The following is a 21,898-nucleotide window of genomic DNA, read 5'->3' as shown; positions in this document are numbered from 1 at the left end:
ACCACCGGGGTTGAAGAAGGCAGAGTTATCCCAATCAATATTACCACCGGGGTTGAAGAAGGCAGAGTTATCACAATCAATATTACCATCGGGGTTGAAGAAGGCAGAGTTATCCCAATCAATATTACCACCGGGGTTGAAGAAGGCAGAGTTATCCCAATCAATATTACCACCGGGGTTGAAGAAGGCAGAGTTATCACAATCAATATTACCACCGGGGTTGAAGAAGGCAGAGTTATCCCAATCAATATTACCACCGGGGTTGAAGAAGGCAGAGTTATCACAATCAATATTACCATCGGGGTTGAAGAAGGCAGAGTTATCCCAATCAATATTACCACCGGGGTTGAAGAAGGCAGAGTTATCCCAATCAATATTACCACCGGGGTTGAAGAAGGCAGAGTTATCCCAATCAATATTACCACCGGGGTTGAAGAAGGCAGAGTTATCCCAATCAATATTACCACCGGGGTTGAAGAAGGCAGAGTTATCCCAATCAATATTACCACCGGGGTTGAAGAAGGCAGAGTTATCACAATCAATATTACCACCGGGGTTGAGGAAGGCAGAGTTATCCCAATCAATATTACCACCGGGGTTGAAGAAGGCAGAGTTATCCTAATACAATATTACCACCGGGGTTGAAGAAGGCAGAGTTATCCCAATCAATATTACCACAGGGGTTGAAGAAGGCAGAGTTATCACAATCAATATTACCACCGGGGTTGAAGAAGGCAGAGTTATCCCAATCAATATTACCACCGGGGTTGAAGAAGGCAGAGTTATCACAATCAATATTACCACCGGGGTTGAAGAAGGCAGAGTTATCCCAATCAATATTACCACCGGGGTTGAAGAAGGCAGAGTTATCACAATCAATATTACCACCGGGGTTGAAGAAGGCAGAGTTATCCCAATCAATATTACCACCGGGGTTGAAGAAGGCAGAGTTATCACAATCAATATTACCACCGGGGTTGAAGAAGGCAGAGTTATCACAATCAATATTACCACCGGGGTTGAAGAAGGCAGAGTTATCCCAATCAATATTACCACCGGGGTTGAAGAAGGCAGAGTTATCCCAATCAATATTACCACCGGGGTTGAAGAAGGCAGAGTTATCCCAATCAATATTACCACCGGGGTTGAAGAAGGCAGAGTTATCACAATCAATATTACCATCGGGGTTGAAGAAGGCAGAGTTATCCCAATCAATATTACCACCGGGGTTGAAGAAGGCAGAATTATCCCAATCAATATTACCACCGGGGTTGAAGAAGGCAGAGTTATCCCAATCAATATTACCACCGGGGTTGAAGAAGGCAGAGTTATCCCAATCAATATTACCACCGGGGTTGAAGAAGGCAGAGTTATCCCAATCAATATTACCACCGGGGTTGAAGAAGGCAGAGTTATCCCAATCAATATTACCACCGGGGTTGAAGAAGGCAGAGTTATCACAATCAACATTACCACCGTAGTTGAAGAAGGCAGAGTTATCCCAATCAATATTACCACCGGGGTTGAAGAAGGCAGAGTTATCACAATCAATATTACCACCGGGGTTGAAGAAGGCAGAGTTATCCCAATCAATATTACCACCGGGGTTGAAGAAGGCAGAGTTATCCCAATCAATATTACCACCGGGGTTGAAGAAGGCAGAGTTATCCCAATCAATATTACCACCGGGGTTGAAGAAGGCAGAGTTATCACAATCAATATTACCACCGGGGTTGAAGAAGGCAGAGTTATCCCAATCAATATTACCACCGGGGTTGAAGAAGGCAGAGTTATCCCAATCAATATTACCACCGGGGTTGAAGAAGGCAGAGTTATCACAATCAATATTACCACCGGGGTTGAAGAAGGCAGAGTTATCACAATCAATATTACCACCGGGGTTGAAGAAGGCAGAGTTATCACAATCAATATTACCACCGGGGTTGAAGAAGGCAGAGTTATCCCAATCAATATTACCACCGGGGTTGAAGAAGGCAGAGTTATCACAATCAATATTACCACCGGGGTTGAAGAAGGCAGAGTTATCCCAATCAATATTACCACCGGGGTTGAAGAAGGCAGAGTTATCACAATCAATATTACCACCGGGGTTGAAGAAGGCAGAGTTATCACAATCAATATTACCACCGGGGTTGAAGAAGGCAGAGTTATCCCAATCAATATTACCACCGGGGTTGAAGAAGGCAGAGTTATCCCAATCAATATTACCACCGGGGTTTTTTCAGTGAAGTCACATCCAGTGAAACAGAAGATAAGACCTGTTCTCCACATTGAAAAATGAGACCTTGCCCTCCTCATAATCAACAAACACCCCCACCTTCTTGGGCTTCTCTCTCGGGTGGAGGCAGATCGAAGGTGATGTAGAGACCTGGTACCCAACGTAATGCAGACCCAAAACCCATTATCCAGTTCAGTAACAACATATTGTTCCTGTTGATGGACTGCCTGGCCAATCCCATCCACCCAAATTGTTGCAACCCCTATTACTAGCCTATTCAACCTCTCTTTCGTATCGCCTGAGATCCCCAAAGATTGGAAAGCTGCCGCGGTCATCCCCCTCTTCAAAGCGGGTGAGACTCTAGACCCAAACTGTTATAGGCCTATATCCATCCTGCCCTGCCTTTCTAAAATCCACGAAAGCCAAGTCAACAAACAGATCAGCGACCATTTTGAATCCCACTGTACCTTCTCCACTATGCAATCTGGTTTCCGAGCTGGTCATGGGTGCACCTCAGCCACGCTCAAGGTCCTAAACGATATCATAACCGCCATCGATAAAAGACAGTACTGTGCAGCCGTCTTCATCGTCCTGGCCAAGGCTTTCGACTCTGTCAATCACCGTATTCTTATCACACAGTATATGAGTCCATTCCATATGTTAATGAAGTTACTTCCCTCAGGTCATCGGTCACCATTATCTTTCAGTTCAGGCTTCCTGCTTGTTCATGCCTAATAACGCCTGTATCCGCTCTTGATTAGATTACAATGGTGTCCTAAAATTAATATATATGTCTATCTTACCCTAAGCACTTATGTTTGTTCCTCTCTATCTAATCTTTATAATGGTGTCCTGCTCTTTCCATAATAGATCATGTATTTAAGGGTCACCTCCTCCTCTTTGCCCTTATGCACTTTAAGGCCCATATGGCTTCGGCCATTACACTTATGTCTGTTTAATCTTTGGTTTCCTGTCCGCTTTCTGTTTGTGGTCTAATGTACACCTTTGCTCTACAGTATTATGTTTGTCCCTATATGTACCGTTTGCTCCCACATTTCTCAAATGACTGCCTCGCCTGGTTCACTGACTACTTGTCAGATAGAGTTCAGTGTGTCAAATTAGAGGGCCTGTTGCCCGGACCTCTGGCAGTCTCTATGGGGGTGCCACAGGGTTCATTTCTCGGGCCGACTCTTTTCTCTGTATATATGAATGAAGTCGCTCTTGCTGCTGGTGATTCTCTGATCCACCTCTACACAGACGACACCATTCTGTATACTTCCGGCCCCTCTTTGGACACTGTGCTAACAAACCTACAAACGAGCTTCAACGCCATACAACACTCCTTCCGTGGCCTCCAACTGCTTTTAAATGCTAGTAAAACTAAGTGAATGCTCTTCAACTGATCGCTGCCCGCACCCTCCCGCCGGACTAGCATCACTACTCTGGACGGTTCTGACTTACAATATGTGGACAACTACAAATACCTAGATGTCTGGTTAGACTGTAAACTCTCATACCAGACTCACATTAAGCATCTCCAATCCAAAATTAAATCTAAAATCGGCTGCCTATTTCGCAATAAAGCAATAAATCCTTCACTTCACTGACTATCCTACTGATCCTTGACTTCGGCGATGTCATTTACAAAATAGCCTCCAACACTCTACTCAACAAACTGGATGTAGTCTATCACAGTGCAATTCATTTTGTCACCAAAGCCCCATATACTACCCACCACTGCAACCTGTATGCTCTCGTTGGCTGGCCCTCACTACATATTTTGTTGCCAAACCCACTGGCTCCAGGTCATCTATAAGTCTTTGCTAGGTAAAGCCCCGCCTTATCTCAGCACCCACCCGTAGCACGCGCTCCAGCAGGTATATTTCACTCGTCGTCCCCAAAGCCAACACTTCCTTTGGCCGCCTTTCCTTCCAGTTCTCTGCTGCCAATGACTGAAACAAATTGCAAAAATCACTGAAGCTGGAATCTTATATCTCCTTCTCTAACTTTAAGCATCAGCTGTCAGAGCAGCTTACAGATCACTGTACCTGTACACAGCCCATCTGTAAATAGCACAACCGACTACCTCATCCGCATATCATTATTTGCTCTTTTGCACCCCAGTATCTCTACTTGCACATCCTCATCTGCACATCTATCACTCCAGTATTAATGCTAAATTGTAAATATTTCCCCTCTATGGCCTATTTATTGCCTTACCTCCCTACTCTTCTACATTTGCACACACTGTACATAGATTTTTCTACTGTGTTATTGACTGTACGTTTGTTTATGTGTAACTCTGTGTTGTTGTTTGTGTCGCACTGCTTTGTTTTATCTTGGCCAGGTCACAGTTGTAAATGAGAACTTGTTCTCAACTAGCCTGATTAAATAAAGGTGAAATAAAGAGTGAATAGTCCCGACAAAAAGAGCACTTCACGTTCACCACCAGATGGGGGTGTTGCACCACAGTGACATCCACTCCAACAGGACAGATACCACTGGTATTTGATGGTAATAAAGATGCTATGGAATTACTTGAAGTAGAGCCAACAGTAAGTGTTGAGGAAACCGCATGGCGTAACTGAAGCTGTACAGTGTTGATACTCCTGTCAGTTGGGATGAGTTAGTTCACGTCAAGTCATCATTCGATACACCTCGGAATCCGCTTTGTTCCTCAAGTGGTGACCAAGGGGGATTTTTGCGACTTGTGTGTATAAATAGTGATTTTTTCTTTCTCTGAGTTCTTTTGAACAAAGGAGAACAATGATGACTTGTGATGAGAGGGGATCCGGTGATTCCCCTGAACGTGTGCCAACCACGGGGTGTGTGTGTGTGTGTGTGTGTGGAGCAGCAGCCGCGCTGCCAGGGCTGTGGGATTATGGGAGGAAGGAATTATGGCAACAGGGAAAGAGGGATGAGAGAGGGGGAGAGCGGGAGGAGTGGCAGTACTGTCCATCATACTGTCAGAGGAGCAGCAGACATCAAGCTCTTGGGAGATGACTTTGAAATTCAAGAACCATATAAGAATGGGATCAAGAATAAAAGAATAGAAGCAGGAAAGAAAGGAAGAAAGAGAGAGACGGAAGGAGGAAAAAAGCTTCAAACACAGACATGAGACAAAGAATGTCTCCAGATTTGTGGGGAGGATTGTGGTTATGGGTACGACACAGCTATCAGTCAGCACTGGGTGAGCTCATCCACACACACGTTTACAGCAGAGCAGCGCACATGTGCATGCATATCACACACACAGAGGCACCGCTAACCTCCCTTCCTACTGGCTGTATCAATCGACCAGGGTTGGGGTCAATTCCATTTCATTTTTTTCTGAGGGACACTGCAATTGGAATTTAAACTCACCCCTTGAACTGACTGAATTGACATGGAATTGACCCCAAAACCTGTTATCAACCCCAACCCTCTACACCCAATCCCTGTACCCTCACACCCAGGATAGGCAGCCCTTAGCGGGATAATGTGAGCCTCCAGCCCCCCCCTCTACCCAGGAGAACAACCCCCTAATCACAACCACATGGAGACCCCTTTCCCTCATCTTTCCACACAGCCACTCCATGTTATCCCCCTCTCTTTCATCTCTCTCATCCCTCTTTCACCCCTTTCCTCCCTGTCTCTTCCCCCTCTCATGCCTGGTGTTTTCCGACAGGGTTTGACGGTTCTGTGGTTTCATGGCTATTTGTGTGTGTGTACATGTGTGCATGAGTATCTGTCTTTGTGTGTGTGTGTGTGTGTGTGTGTGTGCATGTGTGCATGAGTATCTGTCTTTGTGTGTGTGTGTGTGTGTGTACATGTGTGCATGAGTATCTGTCTTTGTGTGTGTGTGTGTGTGTACATGTGTGCATGAGTATCTGTCTTTGTGTGTGTGCGTGTGTGTGTGTGTGTGTGTGTACATGTGTGCATGAGTATCTGTCTTTGTGTGTGTGTGTGTGTGTGTGCGTGCGAGCAATGTGCATACGTGTGTGTGTTATTTATTGGCAGAAGGTCTGAGTGTGTTTCCTGTAGTGTGGATGTGGGGCCTTAGCGGAGAACACTGCTGGAGTTTCACTCTGCTTCTCATGGAGGCTCCTCCTTGATTATCTGTGACAAACGCCTGATGATTCAACCATATTCTCCCATCTTCATATGGAGGGAAAAGAACATCAATGGGGCTGTATCCCAAATGGCACCCTATTCCTTTTATAGTGCACTACTTTTGACCAGGGCCAAGTAGTTGACTATGTAGGGAATAGGATGCCGTTTGTGACAACATCGGACAGAGCTGATGCAACAACAGCCACCGTACTGTGGATTCCACTTATCAGAGTTAATATGATGTGTTCTGGCTGTGTGTCGGGGTATCAGATCAGTAACCTTGACCACAGGATGTTCAGTGGTTGGGATGTAAATCATGTTTATGAACAGGACCTTCGCTTATATACTCACTGTCATCCAGAAGGGAAGTTGTGTAGCTTTTCAGGGGTGATGACGGAGCGTCAATCACACACACTCCTCTGCCTCTGGACCCACTCCCAGCCCCGTGATGGACGAGGGGAGTGGTGGTGTGTGTGTGTGGAGTGGGGGGCTTCGCACGGGTCAGCGTGAAAGATGAATGGAGTGGAAAAGGTGGATAGATAGCCTTTGATACGACGGAAAAGGGGGATCTGATATCCTAGCAATGTGGTTATGTGTATGGGGCTGTTAGACGTAGGGATCAACTCTTTAAACTCTGACTGAGACAGGACAGAGCCTATGAAACATGAGCACTACTGCTACCCACCTGATCAACATCAAGCCATATTCACTCAATGTTCACTAGCTATCATCACCACCACCATCATGGTATCTGTGTTCTTTATCCAATCTTCCAATCTCATCTGTTTCTCCTCCATACCATCTTTTCCATCATGGCCCCTCTTCCTGGTCTAAGGGTTGTCATGGCCCCTCTTCCTGGTCTAAGGGTTGTCACGGCCCCTCTTCCTGGTCTAAGGGTTGTCACGGCCCCTCTTCCTGGTCTAAGGGTTGTCATGGCCCCTCTTCCTGGTCTAAGGGTTGTCATGGCCCCTCTTCCTGGTCTAAGGGTTGTCATGGCCCCTCTTCCTGGTCTAAGGGTTGTCATGACCTCTCTTCCTGGTCTAAGGGTTGATTTAGGATTGGACCAATGTGGTATTGTGAGTCTCACCAAGCACAGTGTCCTGCACGCGGCTGTCTGGGTCATCCAGGTGCAGCAGCAGCTGCTGGAACAGGACCTCCAGGTGTTGACTGTAGAGCTGGGAGTTGTAGTCTTTCCCCAGTGAGGCAAGCCATAGGCCCAGAGCCCTGAGGGCCACGCCCCTCACCTCCTCACTGCTGTCATCCAGACGCTTCAGCACCTCTGAGGGCACACACACACACACACACACACACACGCATTTATGAAAGAACTCAGAGACACGCAAAGGTAGGAGACACACAGACACAAACAGAGAGCAGGATGGGAACAAATTAGAATGACTAAATTAGAATGTCTAAATCTATTTATATAGGATCATAAACAATCATGGATGCATTCTAGAAAGATGTAGAAAAAAGGTGTGTGTCAGTGACAGAGGGAATGAGAGAGGATTGAGAGAGGAACAAAGAGAGAGAAGGAGAGAGAATGAAAGAAAGAGAGTGAATGAAAGATAGGCATACTGTGGGCAAGAGAGGAGAGAAAGACATGTTTGCTCTAACAAAGACAGGATACACAGAGGGAGACACCAGTATAGTACCAGGGTAGATGTTGTTCAGGGCATCTGGGCGGAGACTGGGTCCTATCAGTTTGAGCAGGGTGGACAGAGAGCGACAGGCCAGTAGTCTGGACAGCTGAGAGTCTTCCTCTAGAGCAGACAACACCTGGGGGCTCAGCCTCTCCTCTACGGCCAGTAACTACAGACACAGAGATAAAAACAGAACATTTGGTTGTGCATCAGCATTTTCTCTCTTTATGTCAGTCACTCAACTATCCATGTCAGCAACCAAGTTTTAATTGGTAGTTAGTTTAGCTAGCTATTTACACTTCTGGTAAACATGGTCGTATCCTGACCGGGCACACGGGGAACATGCCCATGGGCCCTGAGCTCCAGGGGGCCCCCAATGATTTTGTTAGCCTATCTGAGTGAGAATGACTATCATGTTAACATGGCATCATTCATTTCAACATGTGTAGAACTGCAGGAAATGTGCTTTAAAACTGTAAAAATCTCTCCACCCCATGGCAAAATGGGTAGGAAATTAGCTGAAAAACTGCACATTTTTCTCTGTAGAATTGCATAAAATATATGTTATAAAATTGCAGTTCTCTCTGCCCCATGGCAACATGTAGAATTGCAGTTCTCTCTGCCCCATGGCAACATGTAGAATTGCAGTTCTCTCTGCCCCATGGCAACATGTAGAATTGCAGTTCTCTCTGCCCCATGGCAACATGTAGAATTGCAGTTCTCTCTGCCCCATGGCAACATGTAGAATTGCAGTTCTCTCTGCCCCATGGCAACATGTCTTGCCAACCAAATCTTGCTTAGGGCCCGCAATAGGCTAGAGATGGCCCTGAAGTAAGCCGCTACTTTATTCCCAGGCTTTGAACCTGGCGGTTTATACAATGACCCGGCTAATTTATTGATTTTTCCCGCTTTCACAAGATTCATGCCACCAAAAAGATGAGCACCGTCACATAATGTGACGTAAATCGAGCGCGCTCAAACTTCCCATCATTCTGATTACGGTAGTCATTTTGTCACCCTCATCATGGCAAAGACACGGAGAAATGCATATGATGCAACTTTCAAGTTGAAGGCGATCGATCTGGCTGTTGGAAAAGGAAATAGAGCTGCTGACAGCGTGGAGCATTGTCAAAAAATCCACTATTATCAACGGGTTTGGAAAGGCTGGACTGCTGCGTGTTGAAGAGGGCAGCGATCCAACATCGGATGAAGCAATTCTGAGGCTATTCAACTCTGACACCGAAGGAGATGACTTCAGTGGTTTCAGTGCACAGGAGGAGGAAGTAGTGTGTAATAGTAGCAAATAGTGTGTGGGCACTTGGCAGCGAAAGAGCAGGAAAGCTGAACTCACATTTCATACATGTTATGTTCACAGGTAGCCAGTGAATCACTCTAGTACACACAGTAATCCAAAGCACAGGTCTGACACTGGAGACCCTGTTATATAACCAATTGACTTCCCAAACACTTTAAACAGAGGAGGAACTGGACAGAGATGGCTGTTGCCCATCATCCCTGGTGACTATGAGACAGGCTGTGAGTGTGGGAGTGATGGGGAAAGCACAGCAGGACAGAGCTGCAGCAGACTGACACTGGACCAGGTAGACAACAACAGAACACAACCATCCCTGAGCTGGTCTAAGATCACATGAGTGAGGGTCAAAGAGAAAGAGAGAAAGCGAGAGAGAGAGAGAGAGAGAGAGCAAGAGAGAGAGAGAGAGAGAGAGAGAGAGAGAGAGAGGGCTTGGCAATAAAGTGATCTAACATGACATCAGTGTCTATCTGATGGGGCGGTGTGTAAATGGAGCAGCTAATTGTTTTTACAGGAAGGAGTGAAGGACTGGAACAATGTTCCCCAGACAAAGCCCGGTTTGATTTGCCTGTGGAAAGGAACACACCCACACACAGCCAGTGTTCTCCAAACTGTTTTCACCGTTGTTAAACACCATTTTAAAAGTGGTGCAACGCAAAGTGGTGTTTGAGCCGGCTGTGAAACTGTCATTCCACACATGCAAGGACAAACAGACGGTCGAGAGGGTGTGAATATGTCTGAGTGGGCAGACAGTCCCAAGGACAAACACAGACGGGCGAGAGGGTGTGAATATGTCTGACTGGACAGACAGTCCCAAGGACAAACACAGACGGGCGAGAGGGTGTGAATATGTCTGACTGGACAGACAGTCCCAAGGACAAACACAGACGGTCGAGAGGGTGTGAATATGTCTGACTGGACAGACAGTCCCAAGGACAAACACAGACGGTCGAGAGGGTGTGAATATGTCTGAGTGGGCAGACAGCCCCAAGGGCAGGTGCAGGGCCTGTCTAAGTGATGGTTACAGTCCACAACAATGGAAGCAGGACAGAGGCAGCATTGTTCCAGTGGGACAAAGGTATGTAACCCTCCCCTCCACCACACACCTGCCTTGCTCTAGTCATGAGAGAGAGAGAGAGAGAGAGAGAGAGAGAGAGAGAGAGAGAGAGAGAGAGAGAGAGAGAGAGAGAGAGAGAGAGAGAGAGAGAGAGAGAGAGAGAGAGAGAGAGAGAGAGAGAGAGAGAGAGAGAGAGAGAGAGAGAGAGAGAGAGAGAGAGAGAGAGAGAGAGAGAGAGAGAGAGAGAGAGAGAGAGAGAGAGAGAGAGAGAGAGAGAGAGAGAGAGAGAGAGAGAGAGAGAGAGAGAGAGAGAGAGAGAGAGAGAGAGAGAGAGAGAGAGAGAGAGAGAGAGAGAGAGAGAGAGAGAGAGAGAGAGAGAGAGAGAGAGAGAGAGAGAGAGAGAGAGAGAGAGAGAGAGATGGGCAGACAAATGGAAACAGATAGCGAGAAAGAGAGAGGTGGATAGAAAGATGGAGATGGAAAGAGAGAGGGGAGAGAGATGGATAGAGGATGACAGTCCATTACATTAAATGGTGGAGTGGGACCATCTATATTTAAAGTAAATGGGCAAAGCAGGGAAGCTTTGGTTTAAACTAGGTGAACTCACCCGATGGTTTAAACTAGGTGAACTCACCCGATGGTTTAAACTAGGTGAACTCTCCCGATGGTTTAAACTAGGTGAACTCTCCCGATGGTTTAAACTAGGTGAACTCTCCCGATGGTTTAAACTAGGTGAACTCACCCGATGGTTTAAACTAGGTGAACTCTCCCGATGGTTTAAACTAGGTGAACTCACCCGATGGTTTAAACTAGGTGAACTCTCCCGATGGTTTAAACTAGGTGAACTCTCCCGATGGTTTAAACTAGGTGAACTCTCCCGATGGTTTAAACTAGGTGAACTCTCCCGATGGTTTAAACTAGGTGAACTCTCCCGATGGTTTAAACTAGGTGAACTCTCCCGATGGTTTAAACTAGGTGAACTCTCCCGATGGTTTAAACTAGGTGAACTCTCCCGATGGTTTAAACTAGGTGAACTTACGACAGAGCCTGGGCGCGAACCCAGAGTCTCTGATGGCACAGCTGGCGCTGCAGTACATCACCCTTAACCACTGCGCCACCCGGTAGGCCCTGTGGCTGGGCCACTTAAGGACATTCAGAGACTTGTCCCGAAGCCACTCCTGCATTGTCTTGGCTGTGTGCTTTGGGTCGTTGTCCTGTTGGAAGGTGAACCTTCGCCACAGTCTGAGCTCTCTGGAGCAAGTTTCATTCAAGGATCTCTCTGTATAATGCTCCGTTCATCTTTCCCTCGTTCCTGACTAGTCTCCCAGTCCCTGCCACTGAAAAACAACCCCACAGCATGGTTTCCTCCAGACATGATGCTGCCACTATGCTTCACTGTAGGCATGGTGCCAGGTTTCCTCCAGACATGATGCTGCCACTATGCTTCACTGTAGGGATGGTGCCAGGTTTCCTCCAGACATGATGCTGCCACTATGCTTCACTGTAGGCATGGTGCCAGGTTTCCTCCAGACATGATGCTGCCACTATGCTTCACTGTAGGGATGGTGCCAGGTTTCCTCCAGACATGATGCTGCCAATATGCTTCACTGTAGGCATGGTGCCAGGTTTCCTCCAGACATGATGCTGCCACTATGCTTCACTGTAGGGATGGTGCCAGGTTTCCTCCAGACATGATGCTGCCACTATGCTTCACTGTAGGCATGGTGCCAGGTTTCCTCCAGACGTGATGCTGCCACTATGCTTCACTGTGGGCATGGTGCCAGGTTTCCTCCAGACATGATGCTGCCACTATGCTTCACTGTAGGCATGGTGCCAGGTTTCCTCCAGACATGATGCTGCCAATATGCTTCACTGTAGGCATGGTGCCAGGTTTCCTCCAGACGTGATGCTGCCACTATGCTTCACTGTGGGCATGGTGCCAGGTTTCCTCCAGACATGATGCTGCCACTATGCTTCACTGTAGGCATGGTGCCAGGTTTCCTCCAGACATGATGCTGCCACTATGCTTCACTGTAGGCATGGTGCCAGGTTTCCTCCAGACATGATGCTGCCACTATGCTTCACTGTGGGCATGGTGCCAGGTTTCCTCCAGACATGATGCTGCCACTATGCTTCACTGTAGGCATGGTGCCAGGTTTCCTCCAGACATGATGCTGCCAATATGCTTCACTGTAGGCATGGTGCCAGGTTTCCTCCAGACATGATGCTGCCACTATGCTTCACTGTAGGCATGGTGCCAGATTTCCTCCAGACATGATGCTGCCACTATGCTTCACTGTAGGGATGGTGCCAGGTTTCCTCCAGACATGATGCTGCCACTATGCTTCACTGTAGGCATGGTGCCAGGTTTCCTCCAGACATGATGCCACCACTATGCTTCACTGTAGGCATGGTGCCAGGTTTCCTCCAGACATGATGCTGCCACTATGCTTCACTGTAGGGATGGTGCCAGGTTTCCTCCAGACATGATGCTGCCAATATGCTTCACTGTAGGCATGGTGCCAGGTTTCCTCCAGACATGATGCTGCCAATATGCTTCACCGTAGGCATGGTGCCAGGTTTCCTCCAGACATGATGCTGCCACTATGCTTCACTGTAGGCATGGTGCCAGATTTCCTCCAGACATGATGCTGCCACTATGCTTCACTGTAGGGATGGTGCCAGGTTTCCTCCAGACATGATGCTGCCACTATGCTTCACTGTAGGCATGGTGCCAGGTTTCCTCCAGACATGATGCCACCACTATGCTTCACTGTAGGCATGGTGCCAGGTTTCCTCCAGACTGATGCTGCCACTATGCTTCACCGTAGGCATGGTGCCAGGTTTCCTCCAGACATGATGCTGCCAATATGCTTCACTGTAGGCATGGTGCCAGGTTTCCTCCAGACATGATGCTGCCACTATGCTTCACTGTAGGGATGGTGCCAGGTTTCCTCCAGACATGATGCTGCCACTATGCTTCACTGTAGGCATGGTGCCAGATTTCCTCCAGACATGATGCTGCCACTATGATTTCATCAGACCAGAGAATCTTGTTTCTCATGGTCTGAGAGTCTATAGGTGCCTTTTGGCAAACTCCAAGCTGGCTGTCATGTGCTTTTTACTGAGGAGTGGGCTTCCGTCTGTCCACTCTACCATAAAGGCCTGATTGGTTGAGCGCTGCAGAGATGGGAGAACCTTCCAGAATGACAACCATCTCCACAGAGGAACACTAGAGCTAGAGTGACCATCAGGTTCTTGGTCACGTCCCTGACCAAGGTCCTTCTTCTCTGATAGATCAGTTTGGCCAGGCGGCCAGCTCTAGGAAGAGTCTTGGTGGTTCCAAACTTCTTCCATTTAAGAATGATGGAGACCACTGATTTTAATGAAAAATATTTTTTTAATATATATAATTATTAGTATGGTTTGATTAAATTCAAAGCTCCCTACCATCATATCTAAACCAATATGACATGGATGTTGATGAAACTTTGCAAATCAACTTGATTGGAGGCCTCTGGTCATGAGTCGTCATGCCATTACTGAGAACCAGAGTTTTAACAGGGTCATTAACATTAGGGGAAAAAAGGACTATTTCTTTCCCTGACCTAGCTCACTATCTAGGCATCGAATAAGAACGAGCCTACAGCATCCATAAACTGACCATCAGACTTGCCACCTTTCAGACTGAATAAGGTTGTATGACCAACAGTTTTGATTACATTTCTAATTGAAGAACCAATGATGTGCTACCTTGTTGTAGCATTTCTGACAATGCTAACACATTTTTTAGCCAAAGCTCAGAGTTTATACACCAGGCTAGTAAGATGGTGCTGACAGATATGGCAGCTCTGATTCTACGTGTGTGTTCACTTGTGAAGGTACCTGTGTGTGTGTTTACCTGGCTGGGCGGGATGGCTCCCCCTTGCAGCAGAGCTAGCAGACAGCAGAGAGCTGAGGTACGGATAGCTGCAGCAGTACGACCTGCCTTCCACACCAGGTTAGGTAGCAGCAACTCCAACAGAAACACATCCAGGTGCTCACAGAACCTCCTAGAGAGAGAGAGAGAGAGAGAGAGTTCAACCACCTAAAAGGAAGTGATTCCCAAACCTTCCATAACAAAGCCATCACCCACAGAGAAATGAACCTGGAGAAGAGTCCCCTAAGCAAGCTGGTCCTGGGGCTCTGTTCACAAACACAAACACACTCCACAGAGCCCCAGGACAACAACACAATTAGACACAACCAAATCATGAGAAAACAAAAAGATAATTACTTGACACATTGGAAAGAATTTACAAAAAAACTGAGTATACAAGAATGCTATTTGGCCCTAAACAGAGAGTACACAGTGGCAGAATACCTGACCACTGTGACTGACCCAAACTTAAGGAAAGCTTTGACTATGTACAAACTCAGTGAGCATAGCCTTGCTATTGAGAAAGCCTGTCACACTGCCCACAAAGTGAGGTGGAAACTGAGCTGCACTTCCTAACCTCCTGCCCAATGTATGACCATATTAGAGACACATATTTCCCTCAGATTACACATATCCACAAAGAATTCAAAAAACAAACCCAATTTTGATAAACTCCCATATCTATTGGTTGAAATACCAGCATGTGCCATCACAGCAGCAAGATTTGTGACCTGTTGCCACAAGAAAAGGGAAAATAAATCAACATAAATATGGGTTGTATTTACAATGGTGTTTGTTCTTCACTGGTGAAGAGGCACCATTTTAAATACAACCCATATTTATGTTAATTTATTTTCCCTTCTGTACTATTTGCACATCATTACAACACTGTATATAGACATAATGACATTTGAAATGTGAGAGATGGGAAGAGAGAGAGAGAGAGAGAGAGAGAGAGAGAGAGAGAGAGAGAGAGAGAGAGAGAGAGAGAGAGAGAGAGAGAGAGAGAGAGAGAGAGAGAGAGAGAGAGAGAGAGAGAGAGAGAGAGAGAGAGAGAGAGAGAGAGAGAGAGAGAGAGAGAGAGAGAGAGAGAGAGAGAGAGAGAGAGAGAGAGAGAGAGAGAGAGAGAGAGAGAGAGAGAGAGAGAGAGAGAGAGAGAGAGAGAGAGATAGCCGTCTCTCCTCCCCAGTCCCCACACAACAAATTACTTCTCCAATGATTCACTAAGAAATACCCCAAAAAATCTGCTCTCTAGTACCGGGCTATTCAACTCTGACCCTACGAGGTCCAGAGCCTGCTGGTTCTCTGTTCTACCTCATCATTAATTACACTCACCTGGTGTCCCAGGTCTAAATCTGTCCCTGGTTAGAGGGGAACAATGAAAACACAGTGGAACTGGCATCCAGGTCTAAATCTGTCCCTGGTTAGAGGGGAACAATGAAAACACAGTGGAACTGGCATTTAGGCTCAGAGATGAGTTTGAAGGCTCTAGTAGAGTGACACTCTAGTTCCCACATTCCCAAGAAATTCTCTAACGATAAGGACAAATACATTCTTTTCTTCGGAAAATAAAGAAATGGTCTAGTCCCCAGTTTATTATCGAATAATTCACTATGAAATTCATAAAAACTTTGCAGAAAAGTCTAGGAATACCTAATATAATCAAACGATATGGTGATGAATGATGCAGTCAGTGTACAAATAGGCAACATCATCAGAGTCAGGATGAGCAGACTGGGAAGTAGCCTCCTTGTCCTATGTGTCGCAATGTGAAAACACTTGATGAGAATACACACAGTAATATAGAGCTACTGGAGATTACTGAGCGCTACACAGTGACAAACCACTGACACACAGCTGTATCTACGGCCATGTTTCCCACAGCCAGCCGGTCTGTGGATACTAAGACTAGAGGTGCAGAAAGAGAGGGAACAGGGGATGAAGAGAAGAGGACCATCTGGATGTCCTTTGTTTCTCCTCTTCTCTCACTCACTCTCTACTCTCCTGCCAATGCAATCATACTGACAGACATTCCCTCTCCCTGCCTGCCTGCGCCCACACACACACACACACACACACACACACACAGTTAATTTATGAGTCCGGCACCCCATTTCTCCCCAACACTGACATGTGGTATTTGTAAGTGCAAAATCTGGCAGCAGTCTCTATAATCCATATATACACCCCAATTATACTTCTGTTCTGTGTGACTACATGTTGGAGCGGGCTGTACCATCTATTATCCAGTAGGGGGAGCCTATCTCCCACTAATGCAGCCAGTCAGCAGCCTTCATGTGTTCTATTCTCCCTGCTCTCTATCTGTCCTATATGGAAGTGGATGGAAAGGATGCCATGAAGAGTAATGGATCTTTCCACATTGCATTGACCAATCCCATCAATAGTGTGCATGGCGCTCGCAGGCACAATAAGATATGATTGTCAGTTTGGTACCCAACACACATTTACACAGTCTGACTCAAGACAAGTGCTACTCCCAGCAAGTAACGCGCATGTAAAGGACGTCACGCTGCTTATTGAGGGCCGCTTCCTCCTGATTCGGCTCATACCGGGGCCCGAACACAGGACCTCTGCTTCTTTGCAAGCACACATGACCACCCTCCTGAAGTGTCTTACCAATCACGGCACGTGAATAGCTAGCTATTTGGCAGCGCAAGTGGGGACACTTCTGGCTGAGGAGCCCCCCCCCCCCCCCCCCCCCCCCCCCCACACACACACACACACACACTGCTAGCCTGTCGGGTCTCTACACTGCCTAGCTCTATGCTGTAAATCTCAGACAGCAATTACAGACCTTCCTTGCCAACAACACACACCTCTTTCTGAAGAAGAACTTTGATTGTATCTGTCATTTTCACAGTGTGGGGTGTATTCTTTCTCCCAGAACACATTCCTTTCTACTTGTATTTCATCTTAACTTTTAATAGCAGCCCACCTCTCTACTTCTGTTCTACCTTAACCTTCAATAGCAGCCCACAGATCCACATGAAACAAAGCCATTATGTGTCAGTGGAACTAAGGCATATGTTTGAGGATACTCTCTCTCTTCCCTTTTCCTTTCTCTTTGTTCTGCTGCCGACATGTTATTATGTCATTTTGTTACAGGAACAAAGAGTGTATTATAGAGTATTATCATTATCGCCTTGATGAGATGGAAGTGTGTGTCTGTGTGGGTGTGCTGCACTACAAACATTCTACATGGGAGAGACTGTGTGCGGGAAGGTATTACTTAAAAAAAGGCAGCTTGTAACCACATATAACAAATGGATTTGCATTAGTATATGCATTAAAAGTCCCAATGTAAAGATACAGCTCACTTTTCTACTTTTCTAGTTGCTACAGAGCATTGCTACATGGGACAGGTGCCCCATGTCAGTGAAGAGCATTGCTACATGGGACACGTGCCCCATGTCAGTGAAGAGCATTGCTCACATGGGACATGTGCCCCGTGTCAGTGAAGAGCATTGCTACATGGGACACGTGCCCCATGTCAGTGAAGAGCATTGCTACATGGGACACGTGCCCCATGTCAGTGAAGAGCATTGCTCACATGGGACATGTGCCCCGTGTCAGTGAAGAGCATTGCTACATGGGACACGTGCCCCATGTCAGTGAAGAGCATTGCTACATGGGACACGTGCCCCATGTCAGTGAAGAGCATTGCTCACATGGGACATGTGCCCCGTGTCAGTGAAGAGCATTGCTCACATGGGACATGTGACCCATGTCAGTGAAGAGCATTGCTACATGGGACACGTGCCCCGTGTCAGTGAAGAGCATTGCTCACATGGGACACGTGCTCATGTCAGTGAAGAGCATTGCTGCATGGGACACGTGCTGCCATGCAGCCTGCTCTTCACTGACTTTGTGGCAGTGGGTAGCATGGCTAGTGGCTAACATTAGTGGCTAGTGGCTAACCGAGCTGGCATATAAACTCTGTAGCACAGAGTAGATCCCTTAAATGGTGGATAGTGCATTGTGGGTAGATGAGAAGATCTCCAGAATTAAGTGAATAAATATTGAATAACTATGTTTGTACTTATAGGTAACCAGATCGTGACTACAACTAACTTACTAAGTCTTTGACCACACATCACGTTGGTGAGTAAAAAGTCATGCTTCCAACCCTATATGTCAATATGAATTCTTCATAGTATAAACTTCCAGAAGACCTGGTGCCCTTAGATGAAAGTTGCTATACTGTATAATCACTCACTACTGATCTTCCTATGATGACTTAACTACCAAGGTGCCCTGGGTTAAAAGCACAAGTCAACACTAAACAGCATAGGTGGCCTGTGAGAGGAAGAGAGAGTTGGGGAAGGACAGAGGCTCTGCTTGTTACCTTTATGGGATGGATGTAGCCTATCACTCACCTCTGGAGCTTGGAGTTCACAATGCTAATGTCTTAATGTCTGACTTCTAGCCTGGGTGTCCGTCTGCTTCTACCAACTCCTTTGGCCAGTTTGACTAAAAGGGTTCCGCACCATAATAACTACCCAGATTGACCTCCACATGACCCTAGACATTATGTACACATCCACGGTGACACGCGCTGCACCCCGGGCAGTCATGGTCGACCCTTGGGGACCACGCTGACGAGTTACCCCACTGAGTGCCGGGGACAACTGCTGCTGCGACCGCAGGAGCCACAGCAGAGACCACAGACCACAGACCACAAGGCCCCGGCTTAACTTAATGCATTCCCCAAGATTAGAGGGGCGCTAGAGAGGCGCTGGAGGGGAAGAGAGACGGACTATGTGGAAATGGCTTGGAGAGGTGGAGATAACAGAGATATTCAGGGACCCCATGAGGAGTCTTTCATGTTATTGTCTGCTAATATCCTGGTCTGGATTTGACTGAATGTAATGTGGAATGCGTGGGTGACAGGTAGCCTTTCCACAGGTGATTTAGTTGCATGTGTCTGTTTACAATGTGGCTCATGATGTGTAAATCAAATCCTCTTCGGGGCAATACAAGTTTAATTCTGTCATTCATTCTTCCAATCATTCAGTTAGTATTGCTAGGTATGTTTCATGTTGGTAGGTCCCAGATGTAACAAGATGCCTGTGGTGGTAGATTCCATCCAGATTAGTGAGACGGGGGAGGACAATTTAGGCCAAGTAAAGCTCATTTCAACACATTTGAGCTATGGCTTCTATGAATTCTAAATTCAGCCTTGTAATGAGAAATATAAACAGTCAAAAGTAGGGGTAGGGGGGGGCATGTCCCCTCCATTACTAGTGGAAATTACACCCATGGTTTTTCCTATTATGACCAATCTCCTATAGTAGCCATAGACTCTATATAGCCCAAGCCTCATAGAGAATAAACAGACCCACTGCAGTCTGCAGAGCCTGAGATGGGACAGCTACCATAGACTTGCTGTACATAATACATCATTGACAACTACGTCTGTTGACGAGGGTCCCGTGTCGCTGGGCTGCTAATTCTACAGTTAATGAGGGGAAGTTGGAAAAACATGAGCTGTGCTAAATCTGCTAATAACGCCTGGGGAGAAACACATCACGTTCAGGGCAGTTTGGAGAAATGAAAACAAACGTGACAGGTTTAGGTCAGCCTGCGCTAACGAGCCTGTGGAAAGTCAACCTGGGCTATACCGGTCCAGCCTAGCTTTAACTGTGTGTATCTAAGACCATTACTGAACTTTCACCTCTCCTTTACCCATATTGTGGCATGTCGGGAAACCAGAGGTACTTCCTGTTTTCACTCTGCGACTTAGCTGTAGGTGTAGGAGCTAGGTGTTTATCATGCATTTTCTATGTCTGTGGTGGACACAGGTTTGTGTGTGTAAGTGCATGCGTGTGTGTGTGTGTGTGTGTATGCGTGTGTGTGTGTGTGTGTGTGCGTGTATGTGCATGCATGTGTGTGTGTGTGTATGCATGTGTGTGTACAGTATGTAAATTTACGTGCATGAGCATGCGCGTGTCCTTGCGTCAGTTTGTGTTTGGCAGCCTGTGTGTGTGTGTGTGTGTGTGTGTAGCCTGTGTGTGTGTGTGTGGGAGTCTGTGTGTGTGTGTGTATGGGAGTCTGTGTGTGTGTGTGAGAGTCTGTGTGTGTGTGTGTGGGAGTCTGTGTGTGTGCGTGTGCGGGAGTCTGTGTGTGTGTGTGCGTGTGTGGGAGTCTGTGTGTGTGCGTGTGTGGGAGTCTGTATGTGTGTGTGTGTGGGAGTCTGTATGTATGTGTGTGTGTGTGTGTGTGTGTGTGTGTGAGTCTGTGTGTGTGTGAGTCTGTGTGTGTGTGTGTGAGAGTCTGTGTGTGTGTGTGTGTGTGTGTGTGTGTGTGTGTGTGTGAGTCTGTGTGTGTGAGTGTGAGTGTGTGTGTGTGTGAGTCTGTGTGTGTGAGTCTGTGTGTGTGTGTGTGTGTGTGAGTCTGTGTGTGTGTCTGTGTGTGTATCAGCCGGTCCCAAATCACTCCCTATCCCTCCTTTTGGACCCCCCCATGTTAGCATGCCTGGAGAGGTATTTAAGCAGTGTTGCTTCAACCTTACAGATATGTAAACTTTGAAGGGTTAGGGCCAAGGGGGAGGGATTCAAATGGGACCGGCTGGTTGTGTGTGTGTGTGTTCAGAACTCACCCCTGGGAGTCCAGTGTGTGTGTAGCGTCCAGCAGCAGTTTGGACAGCATGGTGAAGATGTGTAGTCTCATCTCAGGGTCTCTCTCTGGGTCCAGACAGTTCTGCAGAAGGGGCATTAGCAAGGGCAGGAACTCTCCAATGACTGGGCCTGAACACACACGCAACACACACAGAAGAACAGAAGTCCTATTATTAGTACCACTGACCACTACTCAGTCAGACAGGGAAAGTTCCAAGGACTGACCAGACTGTGACACACAGCAACAAGGAAATGAGACATGAGTTAAAGGAGCTTTTGTGTGTGAATTGCTTGAGTGTGTGTGTGTGTGTGTGTGTGTGTGTGTGTTGCGGTAAGTCGTGTTACCAGGCTGGGTCAGTCACTGGATGGGAAATTCACAGTGAAAGTATTCCCAGCTCACGCACACACACTAACCAAGTGTCTGTCTGACTATGTGTATGACACGCTGTAGAGACAAGACAGAGGATATCCTGTGATGATGAGGGCAGCGGCTGGCCAGTAGAACGGACTTCCCCCAAGAAGCAGATAAAGAGAGGGAGAGAAAGAGAGAACAAGGCAATGGAGGGTAAGGAGAGAGGGAGAGAGAGAGAGAGAGGGAGATGGAAAGAGAGAGAGAGAGAGAGAGAGAGAGAGAGAGAGAGAGAGAGGGAGATGGAAAGAGAGAGAGAGAGAGAGAGAGAGAGAGAGAGAGAGAGAGAGAGAGAGAGAGAGAGAGAGAGAGAGAGAGAGAGAGAGAGAGAGAGAGAGAGAGAGAGAGAGAGAGAGAGAGAGAGAGAGAGAGAGAGAGAGAGAGAGAGAGAGAGAGAGAGAGAGAGAGAGAGAGAGAGAGAGAGAGAGACGGAGAGACAGAGACAGAGAGAGAGAACAACATGGAAAGATGTCACACAGCAGGACTGTGTGAATCAAAACGGTGCCACAGACAGGGTGAAGGTGTCAGACCACAGCAGACATCTCAAGGCCTCTTCACACTAACTCACTGCTGAAATGAGAGGGTCAGC

The 21,898-nt window shown here is 47.0% G+C and overlaps 1 protein-coding gene across 2 annotated transcripts in view; it reads right to left on the bottom strand.

The window, feature by feature from the left end:
• The window catches only part of LOC110485270 (dynein assembly factor 5, axonemal), a 111,929-nt gene that overhangs the window by 1,254 nt on the left and 88,777 nt on the right, over window positions 1-21,898 (bottom strand). For both annotated transcript variants that reach the window (XM_036939077.1, XM_036939076.1), the window contains 4 exons: window positions 20,882-21,029; window positions 14,245-14,395; window positions 7,987-8,143; window positions 7,419-7,610 (listed from right to left, as the gene is read on the bottom strand). In XM_036939077.1, coding sequence (XP_036794972.1) covers window positions 7,419-7,610; window positions 7,987-8,143; window positions 14,245-14,395; window positions 20,882-21,029 — 648 coding nt within the window. The remainder of the gene's footprint in view (window positions 1-7,418; window positions 7,611-7,986; window positions 8,144-14,244; window positions 14,396-20,881; window positions 21,030-21,898) is intronic.

The sequence above is a fragment of the Oncorhynchus mykiss genome, chromosome 12 (assembly GCF_013265735.2).
Source record: "Oncorhynchus mykiss isolate Arlee chromosome 12, USDA_OmykA_1.1, whole genome shotgun sequence".
NCBI lineage: Eukaryota > Metazoa > Chordata > Actinopteri > Salmoniformes > Salmonidae > Oncorhynchus > Oncorhynchus mykiss.
The sequence above is the reverse complement of the archived record's forward strand: the minus strand, read 5'-3'. Positions and strand labels throughout refer to the sequence as shown.